The 25,825-nt window shown below is 35.5% G+C and overlaps 1 protein-coding gene across 3 annotated transcripts; it reads left to right on the forward strand.

Moving 5' to 3' along the window:
* The first annotated feature begins 392 nt into the window (after nt 1-392).
* Nucleotides 393-15,224, forward strand: LRRC17 (leucine rich repeat containing 17). Of its 3 annotated transcripts, none has more exons than XM_066182827.1 (5): nt 393-469; nt 1,351-1,475; nt 5,459-9,541; nt 12,864-13,019; nt 14,323-15,224. In XM_066182827.1, exons 3-5 carry the CDS (start codon nt 8,785-8,787, stop codon nt 14,724-14,726), a joined length of 1,317 nt encoding a protein of 438 aa, XP_066038924.1. In that variant the 5' UTR covers nt 393-469; nt 1,351-1,475; nt 5,459-8,784; the 3' UTR covers nt 14,727-15,224. The 3 variants fall into 3 exon arrangements, with proteins under 3 accessions (XP_066038924.1, XP_066038927.1, XP_066038926.1); XM_066182830.1 differs by lacking the exon at nt 393-469 and having other exon boundaries at nt 1,335-1,475; nt 5,459-5,589; nt 8,088-9,541; XM_066182829.1 differs by lacking the exon at nt 393-469 and having other exon boundaries at nt 1,335-1,475; nt 5,459-5,589; nt 8,667-9,541.
* Nucleotides 15,225-25,825: the final 10,601 nt, after the last annotated feature.

Consider the following 25,825-nt stretch of genomic DNA (forward strand, 5'->3'; position numbering starts at 1 on the left):
AAGTATTATAATAGTACAACTAATGCTAATAGTACAACTAATTCTAAAATGTTAGCCTTACAAAATTTCCCTTTGGTTTAGTTCATCCAGTGAGAGGGAAAAACATTTTTTTTAATTCTTTATCCAACTGTGATGCAATTTGATTTTTTTTTTGTTTTGTTTTGTTTTAACTGTTCACTTAAGTACTAGGTCTTAATGATTAAGATCTGTTCCAGAATCCAAATATGGAGAAGGCTGTGGAATTCCTTTCAGGGCTCTCAAAAACACTGGCAAGCAAACCCACTGTCCTCTGGTAGGGGAGGATTGTGGTTTTCCCTGTTTGATGATGATCACTTCTCTCTGAGTACTATTAGATCATGCTTTCTAGAGGCAGATTCCCCACAGCTCATGATGACACTTCTAAACAAGCAGGAATGATGCTTTCAGAAAACAGAACCAATTACTGGCACTTTGAAAAAGTTACTCAGAGGTAGGTAGTTCTTAACTTTCCTCTAACCTCAGCCCTCATTTCAAATTTCACACTGTCACTGCACAACAATCTCAGCATGATTCTCGTGAACAAGAAACAGATGCTCAGTAAAGAGCAATCAGAACAAGACTGTTGCCCCATCTGTCTCATCCTTTGTTCTGAAAAGGTTTTGTTAGATGGAAAGTTAAACTGTTATATTCTTCTGATTCCATCTCTATCCTTTCACACGTATTTCGGTATATAGAGAATCTCAGTGTATAAAGAAATTTATGTGTGAGTCTTTACTTAAACATTAGGAGACTTTCATTGTCTTACAATTTGGCATTTCATATTGATTTTGGAATATATTTCAAGATACAGTATATATTTGAAAGTTTCTAAAATAGTACTGCATTCTAAAACCTTGTTTTTATTTACAAGATTAATAGAATACTAAAATAATCCAAAACAAAACTATTTTTAGATTGCAGTTATAAATACCACTTCAATTTATATATTAAACCAATGTAAAACTGCAGCAAAAGTTCACTTTTTAATTAACTTCCTTCTCAGGAAATCAGGTGTAAATTTGTAATTTTTTCCAGCACAGACTGGCTTTTATTTTTTTGATATCTTAGTAAAAACTGCATTTTTATAGCTCCAGATATAAACACCCAACTAATCATGACATACAATTAGTCTATTTATGGCTACAAAAAGCAAGCCTTGTTCTCATTATGCAGTAAGTACTGGCTGTTTATAGATGTGACAGTTTTCTGGAAGTGATCCAAACCTATAGTGCTATTATTCCTTAGTAAAACTTAAACAGCTGTAGTCATGTAATTCAAAACCCTGGAAGGCTGCTGCAGTGCTTGCTCAACCTCAGTATACCATGAATGCAGGATGCTGCCAGTCATATAAAGGATCCTCTGCTTCACATTATGAAAGAAAGACGTGAACTACAAACCTGAATGCAACCTGGAATTTCCAAACAGATGATCTTGTGACAGCCTTTTCAAAAGTCCAGGTATGGTAAACCTTTGTCTGTGAATTTTCTGCAGTGAGCTAAACTCATTTACTGTAAACTGGGGAAGCTTTGCAAAAAGAACCCACAAAAAACAACAGAGCAATTTGTTACAAGGACACAATAGAGGATCAAAAGAATATAAAATGCCATAGTTGAAGTTTTCTGCAAATTACTTTAAAGAAAAGATGTTCAATATGAAATAGAATTATCTACTTGCTGAAGTTTGAAAGTCCATTTCTTCTGCTGCAGTTTTTCCTCTGCTCTTGTATTGCAAATTAGTGGGGAACAGCATGCACTATCATGCAAGATATTTCACCATATGAAACCAATAACATTGTAAAGTTATCTTAAGTAACTGCAAAAGCATACTTTTTTAACTAATTGGAACTTCTTTCTGCATACTTTGCAAGTATGACTTTTCAGTGTAAGTTTGTTGGACTGCTTTTGCCATTGATTTTACAAGCAGTGCCTGCTGGCAATGAAAACCAGATCTCTATCAAAAGACATTAAAAGCAGAAATGTGTTATTTAAACTTCTCAAGTATTATAATTATTTAGAAGGGTACTACTAAAAGAATCTGAAAAATTGAAAGAGTTACAAAAGTGAGTCATGTAATTTTAGGTTTTGATCAGTTCTTTTGGAAAACATTTCTTTATACTAAACATTAGTTACGAGAAAGCAAATTGTGTAAGTGGAAAATGTTAATCAACCGCATTCTGTAAAATCAAGAATCTATACTTTGAAATTACTTAAATTTCCGTCTGCAGGTTTATATCGTACTGAAAACCATTCATTTGACTGAACTACATTTCTAACTGGAATAAATAACAATTACCACAAGCACCACAAATGAAAGCATACAGAAAATCAAAACCGAGAATTAGAACCTTCTGCTCTGGTAGACATTTAGTCGTAGTCATGCAGTTCTGCAAGTCAGCAAAATTAGGCATTTTGAAGAAGATGGGAACTCCCACTGAGGGGCTGACTGCTAAAGGAGTGGCATACTGACATTTGGAACTGACTTTATGCTTTCAGTATAGAGTGGGGAAACATGTTGAAAAAAAAATGCAAAGAGATAGGAAGTGTAAAAAGAATGCCATTGTAAAAAAAAATACAAAAAATACTGAGAAATTAAATATAAGATTACATTTCAGAAAAAGAACCCAACAATGTGTGTTAGAACCAGATATTAGAAAATAAAGGTATGTGTTATTTGTGGTGCCTTTTTTTTTAAAGGGAAAAGTTCAATTCATATTAAGTACAAAAGTATAAGTATCCTTCTTTGTAGAAGCCTGAGCTATTTTGCATTTTAGTGTGATATCCCACAGAAATGAGTGGGGGAGAATAAACTTTGAAGAAGTATACTTCCAAACATATCTGATAAAATAGATAATAAATTAAGAGACTGGGGTAAGTACTCTGGTAGCTCAAAATATTTTTAATGTATATGTTGCTGCAAGGCTACACAAAATACAGGTAAGCCTTTCTTACTGGATTTTGAAGACTGTGATCAAAACCTCACAATAATTTTGAAGAGATGCTGATTTCCTTTATTGATCCTATGACCAATTTCTAATCTGGGAATTTTAACACATGCCTTCTTTTTCCATTTTTTAAAGTGACATCTTCCTTAAAATGGAAGGAGCACACAGACTACCAAAAATCCTTGTTTTGTGTTGCAGCTAAATTCTGCAGGAATTATGTCATACTGGTTTTTCAATTAATATTGACATTTGGAATCTCAGGATCATTGTTTTAAAGCAATCTGACAAACTTGCCTTCTGACATTTATTTCTGATGGATAGTGTTCATGTCTACCATATGTGACAGAAGTTTTCAGAAGGAAATTTTAACTGATGATCTCTGTTGTGCAATATGGAGGCAAAAATGCTTGTATGGAATAGTGCAAGAGAATAAAAAATGACCCCTACACTTCACCAGTTCCTTGTTCCAATAAAGGGTGTCTCATACACCACAGCAAACTTCCCATGCAGCATTATGAAATGCAATACTGCCACCTCTAAGCACTTTGTGTTAGTTACCATAGTACACAGGACCTACTGAACTAATGCTTTTGGGATTGCCATATAAAATGTTCATGAAATTTTTCTGCTATCAAATGCTTCACAGGACAGCAGCTTTTTGTACATCCCCATAATCTCAGAAACAATGAGCTTTGCTTTTTGTCTAAAAATTGTCAATACAAAGAGTGTAATCTTATGGCTTTAAATCAAAAGTATCATGTGTGACTGGGAAAATTTCATATTAACAAGATACAAGATAACTGCAAAAAGGTCTTCTGTCAGTGGAGATTTTTCTTTGCTTTTTACACATCAAAAAAAAATGATGTTTCAAACTTCAGCATAAATATATGGAAATTTAAAAAGACAAAATATCATCCAACATGGAAAAAACCCAGATTATAATGAAAGTAATACTGATGAGATGAGTGGTAGCATTGGAGACACTAATACAAAACTTTGCCAAAACAAATGTTAGTTATATGAGGATATGGCATTTCAGACTAAGAAAAACAAAAGTCAAAATGCATTTTGCAAATGCCAAGGAAAAACATGTTTCTGAACTTCATGGGGATGTTGTTGAAAGACATACATTTGTTTTCCTCATTGGAAAGAGAAACAATGTACAGCTACTCTTCAAATCCACATACATCTTTGTGATGGCTGCTGGTGTGAACAGCTCACCTCATTTCTTCCATTGCAGCTTTTAATCCAGCAATTCTACCTGCCAGGCAGACCTTGACTCTCTAGGGATACCTCTGAAACAGGAATGGCAGACTTTTGTAAGACTGTAAATTCTCTGACTTCAGCTCACAGATCTTCCAAATATCAGTTTGGAATAACTCTTTCTTTTGTTGTCAGTGGTCACACAAGGCCTTGGCTCTCACAGTACTCCTATCCACAGTCCTCTCTTTCATTAATCAATGTTTAAGAACATATCTAACTTCCAAACTTCTTGCATTATCATGAGGAACTGGACATTCACAAGAAATTTTTGGATAGCATTTTCTTTTAAAAGTTTCTGTGCAATACATAAGGTAATCTAGCACATATATTTTTAGATGTACTAAAAAGAACTGCTACCTAAATGAAATGTATGAGGCATGTTTTTCTTCATTTTGTACAGCAGACAGAATCCTACAAATCACCCAAAAAAGAGTATTTCTATTATACATGCCTCTAAATTTCCTGCAAGATTAAAACAAACAATCTTTCATATTTCTCTAGAATTTTACCTTGTCAATACTTGTAGAGTTCCATTAGTACTATCTCTATACAACAGATTTAAATACTTAAACAGGCTGAATAATAAAAAAAATACCCAGAAGTATATTTAAATTATATTTGTATGTAACAAGGGAAGAAACCTGAGTAAGTATTTTTAAATCATCATAATAATTTCTGTACATCTCAGCCATCTTCTTTGAAACCTCAGAATAGAATATTAAGAGATGTGATGCTACTGCTACTAACTTGAAGTGTGGTCATTTTATCATTTTAAAAGATACCTACACTATACAGTCCTACAGAGCACAAAGGACTTATTATACGATTGAAGGTTAGCACATGTTAACACACTTCGCTAAACCAAGGTTACTGTTACCCAGTCTTTGTATCTAAAACCATTGGTGAATTTTCTCCATGAACTCTGGTATACTTCTCTAACCATTAATATAATTCAATATAATATAATTTACACAATGCTTTCTACTTAGTTCTACCTTTTAGGTAGAGCATTAAACTTGAGTAATTATAGGGCTTCCATATTTTATTGACCTGCAGAACAGGTACTGCTCATATTGTCCCATTCTTATATAATGGGAACAAATCTCCTAGTATGATAAGTGTTTCACAATAAATGTCAACATAATACAAAAGCAAAAAGTCATTACCTGTACATGAAACTGTAATAGTTGAGCCTGTGTCATTTTCCACGTTGTGATCACCTTTTCCCTATTTCAGTTATCAGGCAAAAGGACCATCCAGATAACTGGAAACTCAGTACCAACCAATCCTAACGAGAAAAATTTTTGCTTTTGAAATCTATTCCTGCAACAAAGGATTTGAGCGAGGAGATATAACAGTAAAAATAGGTATGTGGATGGAAGATAACCATAACCTGGAAAGGAGTGAAGGCACAGGTAGTGGTGAGAAAGCTGGGGGCAATAGCGATGAGGAAAATCTCTGAAACCTTCCATGCAAAAGCAGCACAAAGGGGTCTATCTCAAGAGTCTGAACACAAACACTTGTACCTTGGGAATCAACCAGCAGGGACCAAAGTCCATGCACAGGTACAGAGCTGTGATTTTACTGGGACTCCAGAGATGGAGAGAGATAGCACACACAACTGAAGGGTTCCTGAATACGTAGCAATGACAGCCCAGAAAGGTGAGTATGGGCTGCACCCTATGCAAAATCATGCCTGAATGCGTGGAGCTTTGTATTGAAATTGGTGACAAGTCAATCAAGAGCTCATTTGTAATGATTAGAAGCCAAACAAATGAGTATTACATTGTGGTAGGGATCTGCTGCAGACTGCTTGATCTGCTTGATCAAGAAGAGACAGTGGCTGAAACCTTTGGGCAGCTGAAGGAAGCTTTACTCTTGCCTATCCTGGTTACTCATGAGAGACTCCAGCCAGTCATATCTGCTGCCAGAAATTATGGCTGGGCACGAACCATCCAGGAGACTTCTAGAGTATGTTGATCCAGCTGACTGACAAGTGGTCTAGGGAATGTGCTCTTCAACAGGTGAAAAAATGTGAACTTGAGTGAACTTGAATGAACTTGAATGTCTTTGGTTACTGCAGCCATGAAAATGAGAAGTTCAAAATCCAGACAGAAGAAAATTTGACAAACTGTAGAAGAAAAAACCCTGAACTTGTTAGCAGATTTTGGCTAGTGTAGGCAACTGTTTTACAGGATCTCATGGTAGACAGCCCTGGAGGGCAAAGGGGCCCAGAAGAACTGGTTAATCTTCAAGGACAAGATACTCTATTAATTTTTAGCCTTGGTTTTTACAGCTAAGGCTTGTCTGAAGGCTTCCCAGGTGCCTGGCTGAAGCCTGCGAGCAGGGTCTGTGAGAGTGAAGAAATATCCATCATAGAAGAAGTTAATGTCAGGGAGCATCTGAGGAAATGGGATGAGACAGGGTGCATCCAAGAGGAAGAAAGCTGTCTCTTGTCATTGAGAGGCCTCGCTCATTTTTGAAAGGTCATGACAGTCAGAGGAGATTCCTAATGACTGGAAGATAGGAAATGTCACATCCATTTTCAGGAAATGGAAGAAGGTCCAAGAAATTACAGGCCAGTCAGCTCCACTTGAGTGCCTGGAAAGGTTATGTAGCAAATCCTCCGTGAAGCCGTATCCAAGCACATGAAGTATGAAAAAGTGACAGTGAACAACCAGCATGAGTCTATCAAGGGCAAAGCATTCCTCACTAATTTGATCATTTTCTGTGATGAAATTACTAGATCTATTGATAAGAAAAGCAGCCCTTGCACCACTAACTTGACTATCCTAAGCCATTTTTGTTCGGAGTTCTTAAGATGTATTCTATTTATGATAATTTTCAAAAGCTTGTGTACAAATATTGGTGTTTCTGGTCTAGAACACTGGATGTACACTTCACTAAAAAGTGACTACAAATAATGCAAAATTACTTTTTTATATACTTAACACTGGAAATAGCCTATAAATGGATGAATATATTAACAAACATAATTTCTGAACAAAATATTAATGCTATTCTTAGACTGATTTACTATAAGAAAAACTTGCATATAAAATTGCCTTCTCTAAGAAATTATTAATTAAAGCAAAGTCAAACATAATTTTTTCCATCTAGGAAGAGCAATGAAAAAACATTAAAGAAAGTTAATGGAAGTAAGATAAAATCAAAAATGTTAAACTGAGAAAAAAATGGACAAATACACAATGGTGATTGCATTCTTAGATACCTTTCAAATTAAAGCTTTGAAAAATATCAAGAAAATGAATGAGACATTTTTAGAGCCCAAGTGGCTACTGAAAGAATAAAGGAAGTTGCAAACAATACAGGATTAAAATGTATTGTTGTTGACAACTCCAAGCTTATAATAACCCCCCAGGTTGGTGAAGTTTTGAAGCCTGTTTATCAAAATTAATTGAGACTGAATATATAATTTTGCCCTGGTACTGCAGAAAACCAATAAGAACTTCACTGATTATCTCTGAATCCTACTAAACTCCATTTTCAAAGTACTGAAGAACGCAATCTCTACTTTTTATCCAAAAGATTTGAAACCCAAATAGCCAGAGCACTTGAAAAAATCTTTCTTCTTGGTATAAATTAGAATTTGTAGAAAGAGTTTGTAGTTCTCATATTTAATCCCTGGCATTCGCAGATATTTAAGTCTTGCAAATTTTTAAATTCACCTAAAAAAACCCAAAACCAAACAACAAACTCCAAACCCAAACCCAAACAAAAAAACCTAAAAAATAAAAAACAAACAAAAAAACCCAAACAAAAATCAAGCCAAAAAACTATCATATTAAAGGTCAACAGTTCAAATTCTCAGTGTATGATGTAAATGTAAGAATTCCCCATACAGGTTCAATTTCTCTGGACCGATACCCTGAACCATGGTCACAGCAGACTACTGAGATGAAAGCACAAAAGCCCAAAATGTGGGGTAAACAATCCTGAGAAAATGACTTGAAAACAAACCCACCCTGGAGCACAAACTAAAACTGTGAGTCTGATGGACACTGGATGGCTTTCCCTGGTCTGCCTCTGTATGTGTCCCAGTTGTTCAGCACTCAAGAAGCTGGAAAAGACCAGCTTCAAACTCCTCATCTGAGCACGTCTTCCAAGATTAACTCAAATACAAAGAGGTCCACCCTGATGCTGTTTTCCTGAACACATGGGATATCTGCATCCAGCTGAGAATCTCCTAACAAAGTTCAGTGAGAAATTGGTCCATATAGTTTCCCACGTTTAAACAGAATGAAAAACAGTAGACCAGAGTCAGTAAAAACTAACAAACAAACCAAAAGAGAGGACGTTAAATCTTCAAAGTATGAAGTTCCAAGCAGTGTGAGGATCAAGTACTTGACTGCATATTGTATACAATCCTCTATGAAAATGCCCATTTCATCTGTTCTAATGTTTTACTTTTCTTCCAACACAGGGATCCCACATACCCCAGCTGTGCCTCCTCAGATCTGTACAACACTGATTCAGACTATCCAAAAATTTCAAGTGTTCCAGCTGTCACAGAAGATAACTGGGGCCAGCTGAATGTCAGGATGAAAATAGTTACTATTATATTACTACTACTTCTTTGTAATGCATCTGACTGTAGGAGGACAAGGAATAGGAGTTTGAGAAACAATGGAAGGGAAAACACCTTAAGGAGAGCATCTAGCACTGTTAAGCGCAATGCCCGAGGCCTAACATGTGATATTTACACTTATCTTCATGAGAAGTACTTAGATTGTCAGGAAAGAAAATTGGTTTTTGTGGCACCTGATTGGCCAGATGATACAAAACACATGCTGCTAGCAAGAAACAGGATTCGTAAATTAAAGAATAATATGTTTTCCAGGTATAAAGTACTGAAAAGTCTGGATTTACAGCAGAATGATATATCAAAAATTGAAAGCGAGGCTTTTTACGGTTTGGATAAACTTACCACACTCTTACTTCAGCATAACCAAATTAAGATTTTGTCTGAGGAGATTTTTATTTATACACCCAATCTAAACTACCTACGTCTCTATGACAATCCCTGGCATTGCAGCTGTGAATTAGAAACCCTTGTTACGATGCTACAGGTTCCAACAAACAGGAATTTGGGAAATTATGCCAAATGTGTGCACCCAATAGAACTGAAAAATCAAAAGCTAAAGCAGATAAAAGCTGATCAGCTATGTAGTGAAGAGGACAGGCAGGATCCCAAAAACATAAAACGGGAGAAGCCTGAACCTGTCAAACCAGAATTTGATTCCTCTTTGTGCCACATGTATGTGTTTCCTGTGACAACTCTGAACTGCAAAAGAAAAGGTTTGTATCTGTTGTTATAACTGAATTAATGATTCTAATATTCTATTTAGTTAATACTTACTACATTTATTCACACATTATTTACTGCAAATGAACTTAGTACTAGTACTGTCTTTACTTAAACTGAAATGGTTAATCACTTTTCTCTTGTAATTACCAGCAACAAGTAAAAATTCTTTTTGCCTTTTACTTCTGCTCTGCAACCCAGATTCCACAGGTATTCCTTAGTGCTGTAATGTAAGTATCTAACAGAAACCAGCAGGAATAAAACTGAGCACATTACTTAAGTCACTAGTCTGACTGTACAACTATAAACAATAGCTTTGACAGAAGTGAGCTGTGAAGCAGGACTGGAGCTGCCAGCTGTGTTTTCAATGACCAGAGGAACCTGATTGCAAAAGAAAGGTTTTGCATCCTCACATTGTGTGTGGGAAGAAATTGTATGTTTTTGTTCATGAAGAAATCCTTCCTCTGTGCTTTTCCACCCAGCACCCAGCAAACAATTCAAAGCTGAAGGGACTTCAAGAAATGCTTTTCAGACACTTGGATACATTCCATCTCTAAATCTTTCTCAGGCCCCTAAGAGCCACAGTTAAGCCCTAAGGGTAAACCAGATGGGGCATACATCAACAAGAAAATGCACATTTATTTGTCCTTTATATTTCTCATATTTTATCCCATCACAAAAACAAGCAAACAAAAAAAACCCGAAAACAACAAAACAAAACAAAAAAACCCCAACCAAACCAATTCAGAGGAAAATCATTCTTTAACATAACAATTCTGAAATAAGGAGCATTGCTTGAAGAAGTTGACATTGTAAGACCTTTTCCCCAATTTTAGCCTGCATGTTTTCTTCAGCTGAACTTCTATTTGCTTTAAGAGTAACTTGGTTTTTATGTAAAAACCTCAGTGTGCCCTTACTCTTGCACCTTTATGCCAGAGAAAAGCACAGAATTCAGTATAAGGAGATAATATCTAAGTATCAAGGATTAATTATTTCAGTATTTGATTACATGGTTTATCTACTGTGTATGTCATAAAAATGGTCTGCGTTTACTTTTTTTCACCCTATAAATTCCTTTCTTGTCCTTCTGGCTCAATTTTTCTTTTACCATGCAGCTACTACATCTTTTTATTAATGATTGATGCTGCTTTTACTTCTTTTTCGAATATTCAACTATTTTTCCTTTCCTTATAGATAGGATGTTAATAATTAAATTATCAATCTTAATGTAATTAATACGATTTTAATAATATCACTATTACTATTCAGTAAACTGTTATTGGACAAAACCCAGACAAAAATCGTAATCCTAATATAAGGAAAGACTGACTTTACAGCTCTCCCCACTTTGTGGTATCAGAGACGAACTGAATACACAAACATACCCAAAAACTTCTGGGGAAAAAAGTTTTACTTTTTTCTCTAAGTTCATAGAAACATTGAATGTGGTCTGATCTTCATGGGAGTTTCAAAGGGGTTTATGGTATTTGAAAACATGGTTTATTGTCTTTAATATTAATAATGGAGGAATAAAGTTATTTCAACCTCTACATGAGGGTACTAGAGGGTACAGGGACTCCCTCCTTCAGGTCAAGAGCTAAGTATATCAATCCAGAACTTCCTGCATGCCTAGCATGGATACACGGAGTATGTTTCAATATCTCTTTGGAAGTACTAGATCTACTGTGCACATGTTTGACAGCAGGATGCAGATATGCCATGGATATTTGGTATTTCTGAACATATGGTAATCTTTGATGAAAGCATTGCACTTAATGTCTTTGTATATGAATATTGTACAGCAGATGCACAATTTCACTGGAATTTTTATCAGAAATAGGAGTGTAATGCACACAAAATTCAGGGAAAACACAAACATTTCTCTTAATCTGCATGGACAAGAATTCAGAATAGAAAAAAGTGCATCAGCTGCCAAACCAGTAAGATGACATGAAAATCTGCAATCCATTATTCCTTTACAATGGAGGAAATGGAATGACAAGCACTCACTCTAGCACTACTAAGTATGTCTAAAGAAGTATGACAGACAATAAGCTTTCAGTTAATGTCAGAAAGCTCATGAAAGAAGCATCTTAAAAGTATATTTATTCATGTGTATGTTCTCTCTTTTTTTAAAATAATTTACTTATATCTCATCAGATCAGTGATATGCCAGACCTTCTGGTACTCCAGAATGAAATACTCTATCCCCTTGATTCTGTTTTGCAAAAAAATAAGGAAGCAAAAGTAGTTAGCTTGCATTTCTGCAAACAACTTGTATTTTCAAGGACGGTTCAAGTCTGTTTCTAGTAGTGCCAAACTCTCCAAGTCTCTAAATTCAAGCATTATTTGCATTCATTTGGTGATAAATAGGCTCTGAAACTTTGACATCTGCAGAAGCAGGAAGCAATCCAACCACAGCACGCTGGAGTAATTATAATATTTTTGTATTTATAAAACCAAAGCTCTGCTCATAATCAGATATAAGGCAGGAAGACTCTGGTATGTTGCTTTAGCCTCAAAAATACCTGATTCATTAGATATCTTCAGAACTTCAGAAGTACAGTGAACACACAGATTCCAGCACAGATCCAGAAACTACTTGCTTTCATTCAAAGATGGTCAAATAAGAGACACTGCTCATTTTCTTGTTATGACAGTGCAGGATTAGAACACTCATTGAGCAAATATAATAATCCTGGAGATTAGGTCTGTTAACATTACCCTGAGAGGGTTCAAGCCACAGTCTGCACTTCTCAAGCATGGGCCCTTACTAGTGGAGTAGGAGCTGTTCTTTCCGGAGTTCTTTTGCAAGAACACACTAAGGATACAGACACTGATGACTGAGAGGTCCTCAGCTACTTTGGAAATGCCAATGATAGAAGTAGGAGAGAGAAGCAGACAGAAAGCCACTCTGCTGCCTGGGTGTTTTTTTTTTTTATTTAGTTACTCTGGTTTCTTTTCTTTAAGCAATCAAGCACTTCACACACATTTTTTATATTAATATAATATCTTAACTACTTACTCTATTCCTATGTGAATGGTCTAGTTCTACTAAAAGAAAAAAAAAATCACAGAGGTTTTACTGTAAGCACTAATGAAGAGAGTTTTCACATGAAATGTAAAGGTAAAAGTAAAGAAAGAATGAAATTCAGAAGTAGAAAAAACATGATGGCACTAGTAAAGGGGATAAAAGGGAAAGAAAACAAGAAACGATGTTAGACTGATAGTACTCTGTCTGTCATGCAACTGTGATACCTAAGCAGTATGAATAATCTAAAGCTGATACAAGTTATGTCTTTTTCATTTTTTAAGATTTAAAGAAAGTTCCAGGTAACATACCTCCAGATATAGCTAAACTTGATTTGTCCAGCAACAAAATTAGACAGCTACGGGCCAAGGAGTTTGAAGATGTCAGTGAACTGAAGATATTAAATCTAAACAGTAATGGAATAACATATATTGATCCTGGTAAGAATAATTTAAAATACTCATTAAAATATATTTTTCTTTTATAAAATACTGTCTCTATTAGATATAAATGGGGGGGGGTAGGATTTAAAAATCTAGAAGTTGGTGCAATTTTTACCTTTTGTACCTTTCAATTCATAGAGTAAAAGTTTTCACTGAAATATATTCATCATGAAAATCAATAGAGAAAGACACATTTCAGTTGCCCTTTTTTAATACTAAACAAACCAAGTGCAAAAGGTAATTCTGGAACCATTTTCCAAAATGTTAAGTAATTGAATGATTTTTTAAATATCTCTGCTTCATCTAAGAAAACACGTCATATAAGGAGGCTACTTTTCAATTATACTGTACAATAAAATAACTGACAAACCTAAAGAATTTAAACTCTTTTTGGTTAAAAATCATTACATATAATTGCTTTCAAGTTATATTTTATTCGAACTCAAGTGCCCTTATTGGCAATTTTCTTATAGCCTATGTGCATTTGTATTTAATTATGAAAGCAGATGTAAACTGGGTGAGAGAAAGAGAGAGAAAATGTATCAAGAAAAAGAGCCTTATCTACTACCATCTTGGCAATTAAACAGCATCAGAAAGTGGTAATATTGGTAAAATGGTACTTATGATGTTTAACACTACACAATTGATTTATTTAAATTAAGACTTCTGCTATTTATTGAAACAGTAAATGAAACATTCTTGCAAAAAGTATGAACTGCTTGCTGAAACATAACTCACAAGCATTATTATGAAGCTCCATGTTTACTCCACTCCAAATCTTAAAACGTTAATTTGAAGGTTCTATACATGCACACAAGTATCACTATACATACAAAAACCTCTGGCCCCCCACATTGTCTAATAATAAGTTTCCATATTCCTACTTTTGTATCTTGAGCGGGATTCAGTGAGGAAATCAGGCATTCATCCACCTCTGCTGCCTCTATTCTACACTCAGGCAGACTCATGAAGTGCTTTATAGGTTTACCAGCAGTGCAACTCCCCTAATATTTCTCACTTGTGAAAGCATGTGCCATGTTTTAAAATACAATGTTTGAGAAATCCTTTTGTAGGCTTTAGCAAAAAAAACCCCACCCAAACCAAAACAACAACAACAAAAACAACAACAAAAACAACAACAAAAAACAACAACAAAAAACTCCCAAAAACCAACCAGTAACTGTAAAATTATAAAGTTTTTTCCTGTTCTAGATATGCATATTTTTCCTGAAAAAGATATGAATGCTTTTTTTCTAAGTTAACTTTATAAGGTACCAATAACTATTTTTATGTTGATTAGCTGCTTTTTCAGGCCTCAATAACTTAGAGGAACTGGATCTATCAAACAACAGCTTGCAGAATTTTGAATATGGAGTATTGGAAGATCTTTACTTTCTGAAAATACTGTGGCTGAGAGAGAATCCTTGGAGATGTGATTACAGCATACACTATCTTTTCTACTGGCTGAAGCATCACTACAATGTTCACTACAATGGCTTAGAATGCAAAATGCCTGAGGAATATAAAGGATGGTCTGTTGGAAAATATGTTCGAAGTTATTATGAGGAATGCCCAAAAGACAAGCTTCCCATTTATCCAGAAACTTTTGATCTGGACAAAGATGATGAGGAATGGGAACGACACAAAGAGCAAACAGTTCAGACAGTAAAGAAGCATGGTGTAATTGTCACCGTGATAGGCTAATAAGGGAATCCTTTCCCTTAGAAGGTTTAAATATTTGATACTTTGAAAAAGAAAAACATGCTGTTTACATTTGTTCTAATTATTCTGTTGGTTTGTAGGATTATCTGCCTACAAAGATGTCTTTTTATTGCAGATAATAACTACAGAATGACCTTAGTTTGACAGCATCCTTCATCTACTAATTATTTTTGACAATTTGTTCTAGACATTCTTGTGAAATATTTTGGCAAATATTTGAAACTATACAGTAAAAATCAATAGACAAATGTACATAATATGGTGGGGAGGAGCTGTCTTATCTATGAACACATTTATGTGTTCACACAGAAATAGCTGCAGGATTGTGACCAAGACATCTTTTTCTTGAATGTATTGACAGTTCTTTGTATCTATCAGTTTCCTGAAATACTCCCAGAAAACATTTTTAAGACTTTTATATTGACTTCCTGTTGCTTTATTGTTGACCAAAAAACCAAACTTAAGACTAACCTTAAATACAATTCTAGAAAAAGAGATTTTTCAATGGCAATTGTTAGACTAATTAGGATGTAAACACAGAAGGTCAGTTCTACCTGCTGATTAACCAGTGTTCCTCCTCAGTCTTGAACAAATAACTCAGCCTCTGCCTCTTCCATACCTGAGCTGCCTCAAAACTATAAGTAGCCAAGACATGGTTGTTTCCCAAGATCCAGCCCCACATGCCCATAATCACCTTACTTGGTTTTTGAGGGAGGCAGAGCTGAAATCTTTCAAGTGTTGTATCAGTTTGACACAGATTACATGCCATGACTTCTAGGTGACGAGGATCACATGAAGGATGCTGTGGTCTGCATCCAGCACATTAGTGCCCACCCAAAGTAGGTAAGTATGCTTTTGAGAGCTCAGAAGTGTGGGATGTTCTCTAAGTTCGCTCTTCTCTCAGGTGGTGTGTAAAATGCATGTTACAGCACCTCCTTGTCAAACAACTATCTATGTGAATATGCATTGATTAAGACCTGTGATCAATCTAATACTACAGTAACAGGGCAGTACAAATGCCTCTGGTAAATAGATGGTATCTCTAAAGACAAAATTCCTTGCTACATTATATACTTAGATCACTAAGAAATGCGTAAGTGCAGAGTAGAAATTCAGGGCCAAATCTTCAAATTTCTCTTGACTATCCTGGAAGAAGTTCTGGGAGACTCCAGGGAGAAAGGTTGCTCCTTTAAAGATCTGCAGACCATTATGGTATGTCTGCATTCCTCTGGTGCTGTAACCACGAGTCCCAAAGGTCGTGCATTTTGTTTTAGAAGACAAAACACTCAGTGCTTTAGTGCTAACATAGAACATAAAGGAAAAAATCAGGAGATGTTAAGGGTGGTAGGAATGCCAAAGAATCTCAAAGCGAACACATTCCATTATTATTTGCATTCCTTTATGTCCTCCATTATTCAGATATGAATATATTTAATGGCACTTTGCTGACAACCTGAATAATTTAGTCATTTCTCCCACAATATTCTTCAAAAATTTTATAGCAAAAATACAACAGTATCTGACTCATCCCTGTTCCTGGAAATATCTTAAGCATTATCTTAACCAACAAAGTTTAATCCTGATAAGATGGAACAGAGAGGGAAATCCCATTTGCCAGTAACATTCACTAAATAGGGCATATTCTGGAAACTAAAAAGGGCTGAAAGTAAGGAAGAAAAGGTCTGCCACAAATAGTAGCAAGTATTAAGTGATGTTATCCTCCTTCTCTCAAGTTCTGGAGAATTATTTCAGCACAGAACCACTGGGTATGATTGAAAAGGACAGGCAATGAAACCACAGCAGAACAGCTGTTACTGGCAGCACAGCCAATGGAGTAGGAAAAAATGCATTTATAGACCGCATGATATCAATCTCTGCAGAGTCAGTGCTGGAAGAAAATACTAGCTTAAGGCAAGCTAAGTCTGGGTAGAATAGACAATCCTGGAGAAGAACATAAGACAAAATCTGTGTGAGAGATCTCTGAACTCTCAGGTCAGCAAAAAGTACCAGTCAAAAAAGCAGTGGGGTAAAACTGAGGACCACAAGAAGTGGCCAAATTGCTCATGTTCGAAGGCCTGGGGGATTCCCAAAGAGATCATTAATGTACCTCTTAGGACCAAGGCTAAAACCTGTGATACACAGTGATAAATAGGATGATTGTTCAGTAGAAGGCAGAGTTAAGAGAGAGGTGCGATTACTCAGGGTTTCAAACAGTGGCACCAGAAAGTGCTGTACCTGCTGAAGGTTCAAGAGGGTTAATGAGCTGAACATCCAGCCCGTGTCTGAAGCACAAGATGTTTGACCAAAGCCATCAAGTGAAATCTCCAAGTGAGGGAGGGACGTAACAAGGAACATGGTCTAACAACTATCCTCCAAATAAAGGTTTCCACGTGACCTTGTGAAATCAATGTCAGCACAGAAGTTCCATGAAAGAAACATTTGTACAATCAAATCAAATAAAATTCAGTACTTAACAGCAGAACTGATGAGACATCTGGAATCAACAAATGAAAAGATTTCTAGCAATGAAAAATGGTCTGAAGTTTTGAATGATGGAATTGTCTTTGACACTGTTTTCCTTAGATGGCCTTTGAACCTTTCAAGGAGTGACTGGAAATTCTATTCTTGTAACTACAATGCACTATAATTTTATTCCTTACTGCTTGACGTTATTGCATAGTTCATTTTTTTCAATGATACTAGAGAATTATTTCAAAATAGACACAGAAATTTTCAAGTGGTGGTTTAGTTTCCTATAATTAAAAAAAAAGGGTGTGTCTAGGGGAAACTCTCGAAAAACTAGCTGAAATACATCAGGGTTTTGTGTATATTGGCATTTGCAGACACCCCCACTGAGGATATGGCAGAATAGACAACAATAATTGCAGTAATTGCGACTACAAATAATGTAAGAACACAACAATAGAAATAGGAGGTTTAGGCAAGGATAACATAGGCTAGCATGATCTCTTAAAAGTGACTAGTATCAAATTCTTTGAGAAACGACTATATGAACAGAAAAAGCATACAGGAGTTATGAAGGTGGTGCAGAAGGAGGCAGCACAAGAAAAAAGACAATAATATATCTGAAAAACACACATATGGAGGAAATTACTAACAATTGATAAAAACTTCAGCATTCCATGGTTAGTTGCTATTTCTCTGAGCTTCTCAAAAATGTACTGTGAAGTACAATCTCCATCAAACACCACAGCAACAAAACACAATTTAATGTTGACATCTCTATGTTTCTGTAATATTTAATCAAAAAGGTCCCAGAAGAGTTTCCATGTCTAAAAGAAAATCATGGGTCCTCCTCTTCTTTTATAAGCTCTTTAAGTCTCTTATTTCAGTAACTTCTCTCTTGATTTCCCTTCTTTCTCTGTCCATAGCCAGGATAATTGCATGATACAGTTGCATGAAGACAATTGCCTTGTCTTCCTGACATGCAGTTCATGTCCTAGGAGTGCCACCTTAGGGGATGAACCACAGTGCTCTACAGAGGCAGTGCCCCTCTCTCTACACAGCCACATGAAACACCGAAAATATTATTTCGTGCCATGTTTTCCATGACAGAATACAGGAAAAATGGACATGTCTGTCAATACTGGAAATAAAACACTTCAAAAGCTTCTGAGGAAATTTTAGCTTCTGCACTGTGAATACTAATAACAGCATTTAAAGGCAGCTCCCTGTCACACATGGAAGACAAAAGACTCTCCAAGATCACTGAGTAGGTGGAGGAATACCACAAACAGCTGAGCCATAACCCATGCATCTCATACACTCATATTCTCTGGGACAGTAACACTCTGATTTGCCAAAGACAGTCTGAGCCAGAATCATATCAACATTCACATGCAGATATTAGACAAAGACTACTATTTCATGAAGGCACCACAAACCAAATTTTTTAAAATTACAGATAATTAATTTATCAAGAAAACCCCACAAACATGTTTAGTCAGACAAACAGACCTAACCCACAGTTAATGCAATTGCTTTTTTAACATTAACAATAAAAGCACATTGCCAAAAACTGTGTAACCTTGGATTTATTTGGAAAGATGAGGTCAGAGCTGTAGCTCGAGTAAGTTTGAATGGAAAGGTTCATCACATCTGTAGCCTATAATTGAACAGACAGTTCAACCAGTTTGTTAGCTGAAAAAATCTCAAAGGAAAAGAATCTCAATATGATTTCAATCTCCAAAAGAAGATAGATAGCTTTGCAGCAACATTAAACCATCCACAAGAACTTCAAAAGAACAGCACAAGTAGGCCACATGATAAATATAGCCAGTGAGTTTCAACATACAAACATATGTAGTTAATCTAAATATCAATAGTATACTGATTTAAATGCTTAAAAAGAACTATTGTGTATCTTCAAAGCCAGAAGAAACAGCTTTACAAATCAATGTTTCCTAAAAGCCCCTGTAGACTGTCATATATGATTCATCACAAATAGTTTAAAATAGCACTCAGTAGATGTAAATAGACATAATGTTTGATTTGAGCCTACAGAAAGCATTAATTATCAACAAAGAATGGAAAATGCAAGGTTTGTAGAGACAAGAATTGAATTTAGTGTCTTTGATATGTAAGATAAAAATGGATGGCAATCAACACAGTGATACTCTGATATAATCAACACTAGATATGAATCAGTTAAACAATGTGACAGAAAAGACCGTTTGTATACAAGATGTAATTCTATCACAACTGCTCTTTACTTTTTTTAGCTCTAAACACAAGAAACATGATGATTTTTGTTTTGTACCCAAATACATAAAGAAAAAAATCATAGAAGAATTTAACATTTTTAAGTACAACACCCATAAAAGAGGTGATGTGACTGTGTATGATTTATTTTGGCTTGCTTTCTTTATTAGCTCACAAAATTCATTATGATACTGGATTAAATTCCATCACTAAACATTTTGCAGACTTGTATCATTGAGAATGTTATTTTATCCTGTGATACAAAAGTCAAAATCATGACCAAAATACTTTTTATTCTTAGCCAGTTGTTCTTTTTCATCACCAGTCTAGAGACTAAATTGTTCTCACCCATAATTACACAGTCATTTTCTAAAACAAATCACTCAAATTGCTATAGGCTGGATCAACAATTTTAATCATGTATCATCTGATTAAATAATAAATGAATTATAGTCTCAAAACATAAAAAAATTTTTTTTTATTTTGAAAATAAAAAAAATTCCCTTTTTATGAATTTGAATTCAATTAAACTGTGGGCTAGAAAAGAGTCCATCAGTTCAGAAATACTGTGCCAGTAATCAAAAAACCATTTTTTGGGATCTTGCCTAGTTGTAGCAAAGGAGTTTTTTCTCATGAAAACACTTCCAAGATGTTTTCAGACTCTTCATGATAAAATAGGTAACAGTTGGGATGCAGGTGATTTCTAATGAATCACTTACTTTCACACTAGGACTAAACCTCTCACGCAGATCATAAAGACTTTTAGTTTTCCTGCCCATTTCTTTGCTTAGTAGAGAAAGCGACCATATTGAGAAAAATATTACTGACCTGGAACTATTACAAAATGCTGTCACAAAGTGAATTAACCTCCAAATCCTCAGTCACATGTACTTACAAGCATAGAATCAGGAAGAATTAAGATGCTTTTTTATGTCTAGAAGGATTTTGATTTGGCAGTAGAATCAAGTACTGATTATTTGTGAACACCACATTAATATCTAGGACCATGATTAGGTTTTGGGGGTTTTTAGCTCTGTTGTTGTTTTCGTTGTTTTTTTGGTTTGGGTTTCTTTTGTCAGTTAGCCTCTTGTTAGAGGCCAGTAACTAACAGTATAGCCCAGGGGTCAGTTTAATATCTTCATTAATGACCTGGACAATGAGACAGAGAGTACCCTCAGCAAGTGTGCAGATGACACCAAACTGGGAGCAGTGTCTGGTAGACCAGAGGGTGATGCTGCCATCCAGAAGGACCTTGACAGGCTGGAGAAAGGGGCTGACAGGAACCCCATGAAGTTCAAGAAGTGCAAAATCTGCCATCTGGGGAGGGACAACTCAAGGCACCAGAACACATTGGGGGCAGCCCAGCTTGAAAATAGGCTGTCAGAAAAGGACCTGGAGGTCCTGCTAAACACCAGGTTGAACCTGAGCCTATGGTGTGCCCTTGCAACAAAGAAGGTGGGTGGTATCCTGAGCTGCATTAGGAATGTTGCAAAGAGATCCAGAGAGGTGATTTTTCCCTTCAGCACTAGTGAGGCCACACCTGGAGTACTGTGTCCAGGCTGGGCTTCCCAGTACATGAGAAACATGGACTTATTGGAGAGACACCAACAATGGGCAAAAAGATGGCTAAGGAATTGGAGCATATTCCTTATTAGTAAGGCTGAGACCTGTGACTTCATTTGGAGAAGGCTCAGGGGGCTGGCTCCTAGCAAGGTAGTATTTACTGATACTTTAAAGCTAGGCCAGTGAAAAGAACAGCAAGCTGAAAGACTCAGACACAACACACATGGATGACACTTCTGCATAATATTTTCTACATGCTTACATATTAAAATGTTGCATATCCATAACCATTTGCAGTACTGAATTACACAATCACAGGCTGAAATATCTGACATGCAACACTGAAAATGTGCAGTTCTAAGTGCGAAGAAGAAACCAGAAAGGAACACTATTAATAACATCCCTCATCGCTTTACCTAAAGCAATTTTATATAAGAAAAACTTTATGCTTGTAATGTAATTTCTTTTATAACTGCACAATAATACACTAATGGCAACAGTTTAAACTTGATATGATAATTGGCTGGTAGCAAAAATACAAAAACACATTCTAATTTTATCCCATATCCTGTCACTGGAGAAAATTTTTTTACACATTTCCAACAAACTTTGCATTTAAGGTCTGTAAGTTAATAATACAATATCAGCATGAAAACACAGCAAAGATGCCACTGTGGTTTATAGAAGAGTATTTCCATATTAGCTACACAACTTTCCATAGATTATAATTTCATTAGCTAGAAATGGAAAAATCAGTAGGAAAATTACTGATGATGTGTCTGTTCTCACTAGCATTTAATTGCTTAGGTAACACATTCAGGTAATTTGCTCCTCAAAGTATGTTGCTGTTCAACAAGCTGTCTCTGTTAACTTCATATAAACTTCCTCCAGGTTTTCTGGCTTTATGTTCTTATCATAGAATTTTTGGAACTCGCTATGGCCACGCTCATTTTAAAGATATTTAGCTGGTTCAGAATGAAGTTGAGATTTACAAAGATTTTTAAAGGTATAGAAATGTGTAGGCCCTTTTCAATAGCAAACTCTTCTTGTGCATCTCCTCAAAGACCTGTATCCATGATAAATACAGTTGGATCCATCATGGGCTTTTCTAACCAAAAGTCTGTTTAATCACTTCCTTAACTTCAAAACTCCACCTAATTTAAAACTCAGTATCAAGACCACAGCAGCCACCTTTAAAACACCGCAATCTTTTTCTGTCAATAACTCAACATCAGGGTATTGTGGCACCACTGACCATTTATAGGAAACTGTAATTTACAAAGCAAATGGTTTCCAGCCGGCCCTGAGGACAGATCTTGTCCAGCCATAAGTAAAAACTCATAAAATTTTTTGGCAGAGGAGCAGAACAGAAAGCTGCAATAAATGATAGTGTGTTAATAAGTATATTTATTAAATACCCTGTAATTTTGAAATGATCCATCACCAGACATCATCTACAGTGCCAGAGACAACAAAGGCCACTAATCATAAGTTCCAAAACTTTGAAAAGTCCAGATGTGCTTTATTTTCCACAGTCTGTGAATGCTCAGAGCAAACACATATTTGGCCTGGCGGAGACAACATGCAATAACAGTCTCCTGTTGAAGGAGACTGTATCTACATTCTGGATCCACCAAGAAGAGAACAGGAGGATCACAAAGGGAGAAAGGAAGAGAGAGAGAGCTCTGCCTTTCTGCAGCAAATGGTCAGGCACTCAGCTAGAGCAAACCTCTCCTCTGTCTTCTGAACAGAAGAGTTCTTTCTGCATTTCCCTTACTGAATAAAATAGTGATAGCTTGGGAAAAAGAAACCAGGTGACAACCACACAGATTTGCAATTCTCTCTGGATCAAGGGAGCTGCAATCTTTTAAATACAAAATGGAATAATTTCAGTAGGCTTCCTGTTTTTCTGTAATAATTTTTGTTCCCTCTGCACTTTACACATAAATAAAGCCATTATTTTGTAGCTTTTCGCAAAGTTCCACAGCCTTAGGTTGCAGCACACATGCTGAATTATACTAGAAATATGTGTTTAGGTGACTTAGTTGACTCAAAATGTCTACAAAAGTGTACACAATGTACACAATTAAAAAATGACTCAGTTATACGCATTCTAACCAAAATATGAAAGTCAAACCAATCAGTGCAACTGCTTTTAAAAATGGACAGAATTTGAGACTATTATTCCCTGAGAATGCCCTGTTACATTCCAGAAACAGGACATCTTTAGCCAGCCCAATATAGTCAGACCAAAAATTTAAGTATTTTAAGATATCAGTTTGTCTTCTGACTTTCTCAGTTTGATTTTTCACTCCATCCTCACCTCACATCATGCATTCCATCTAATCCAAGCTAAGATTCCAAGTCTGTGATCCCTCCTGTTTTAACCCTATCACTGCACTCTTCACCTCCCGGAAAAGCATCCCTGCTCTTTCCAGCCCATACTTCTGACATCCACCCCATTTCCCTAACGCCTCCCAACCAGCATCCCTGCTCAATCTTGAGAGAAGAGTACCACCGCCATCTGTCACAGCAAAGAACAGAGCGACCTGCCTCTCCTGGTACTCATGGCACCAAGTTGTCACAGCCCAACCAATGAATGGCATCCTGCAAAAAGACAGCTAGATAAATTGTTGGACCAAGAACATCTAATTTATACAGCATAACTTTGGATTATATATTATGTATTTTTTGTCTTATGCAGACCAGCTACCTAGACATACATGTCTTTTTTTCCTTGTCAGTCTGCACCCACGTTCCACTTCTGTATAATAACTTTTAATATTTGGACATTATAATAGACTTATCCTAGAGCTATCTTCTACTGGCTTTTTTCTCATTCCTTTCCATCAAATTATATTTTATCCATGCTCTGAACTGTAAAACAGAATGAGTAATTTAATACAGTTTCTCACCTGAAGTAAAATCCACAAAACTGCAATTTGCTGCAAAATTCAAAGCAGTCAAGCTCAACAATATAAACTTCTGAATAAAACTGATGTTTATTATTACAGATGAAATAAAATAAACATTGATTATATTTTCCAGTAGGAATTCATCCACTAATTTTAATAAAATTTCTACTTGTTTTTAATTTTCTGAAGGATCAAGCAATAAAAATTTGCTTGCTTCCACCACCACTAAGTCCTGCTACTGTCATCTGTACTTCACTAAAGTACAAATCTGTATTTATGGGAGGACATTTAAGTGTTTATAGAAAATAATTTAAAAGTGCTAGATACATGCATTTATTTAAGTGCTATTTGTATTTCCTTGGCAATGCAAAGAAATCCCAATGTAACAGAATGCAAATTCAATTTATATCTTACCAATTTTAACCTTTGGTAAAAGTCCCATTTTCCTTCCAGGCTAAGCAAGAAGAAATAATTAGATTCAGAACAAAAATGTATTTCAAATGAGTCACATATTGCTGATATGTTAAAATACACTATCTCCCTGTATCTGACTTGCTGAATGAATTAGACTTTCCATGGCTACATTCATTTGCCAAAATCTCCTTAATTTCATATTAAAAAAAAAAATCATATACTTTGGAGAAATTATAAATGGAACATGTTCTGTTCCAGTCCAACGTCTGTGATAATTAACAAAACTCTTAGCTGAGAATATCTTTGAAAGGCTGCACTGAAGGAAAAAAGAATAATTTTCCATGTCTCTATTCTATAAGACAGTCAGATTAAAAAAATAGGTGATGGGTTTGGGCTTGCTTTTTTTTTTTTTTTTTTTTTTTTTGCAAAAAAGGGAAAGGGCTACTTGTATTAGGAAAATATTGGTAGTAGAAAGGATTATGAAGTACTGGAATATATTGCCTGCTGAGATTGGTGTATCTCCAACACCTGTGATATTTAAAATGACTAAAAACACCCTGGACAAATCTGCACCAAGGTTAACCACAGCACAGCTTGAAAACATTAATTTCCCTGCCAATTCTGTCATTCTGTGGTTCTTAGTAAAGATTTACACCAGTGTTTCTAGCAGAGGTGTATCTCCTATATAAAAACTGTATGCTTTTCAAAACAAAATAGCCCACCTTACCTAATTCTAAATGGAGGATCATCAAATTTTATACACAAAATAAAGAAATCAGCGCACATGTTTCTTTCTTGTGATCATCATATTTTAAAACAAATCTAGGTACTATCCCAATTTTTCAAAGGAAAATTTGGATTACAGAAAGTATGATTTTCCTAATCCCAAGCACAGAAAACCAAAGAAAGAGCATAAGAGAACATGTTTAGGTCTGTCTACTTTCAGACTTAAATGGAAATTGTCCTTTTATTTCTGGGTATACGATCATATTTCTCAACAATAGAGCTGATTAAAGGACAGAAATGTCGGGTTTGGAACAGGAGTAAAGTCAGAACTGATGAGTTTTAACATAGAATAACATTGGAGAAAATTAATACCAAATCTATATTTGTAATCTCTATTTTGTTGTGTTAAAATGGAATTTTTTTCCTCACATAAAGGAACAACATAAATACTGCTGTGGTAAGAGGTTTTTCCTATGATGTTCCTGGGGTACGTGTAAATACATATAATTACCCAAAATAAAGCTTCATAAAGTTTCTGCTGTAAAAGTGCCATTCTTTTGCATACAATTCTTTAGTCATCTAAAAAATAATTTATGAGAGTGCAGTAAGTAGTGTTGTTTTACAAATGTTTTAAGTCACACAAAAAAATAAATCTTGTCTTTTTCATGTTGATTGTTGTGAATTTGAAGTGATGAACATTCAAGTATAATTTTCTGTGCATAGTTAGAAGTACTTCACTAC

The sequence above is a fragment of the Chamaea fasciata genome, unplaced genomic scaffold (assembly GCF_029207755.1).
Source record: "Chamaea fasciata isolate MVZ Bird 193981 ecotype frontalis unplaced genomic scaffold, bChaFas1.0.hap1 SCAF_5, whole genome shotgun sequence".
NCBI lineage: Eukaryota > Metazoa > Chordata > Aves > Passeriformes > Sylviidae > Chamaea > Chamaea fasciata.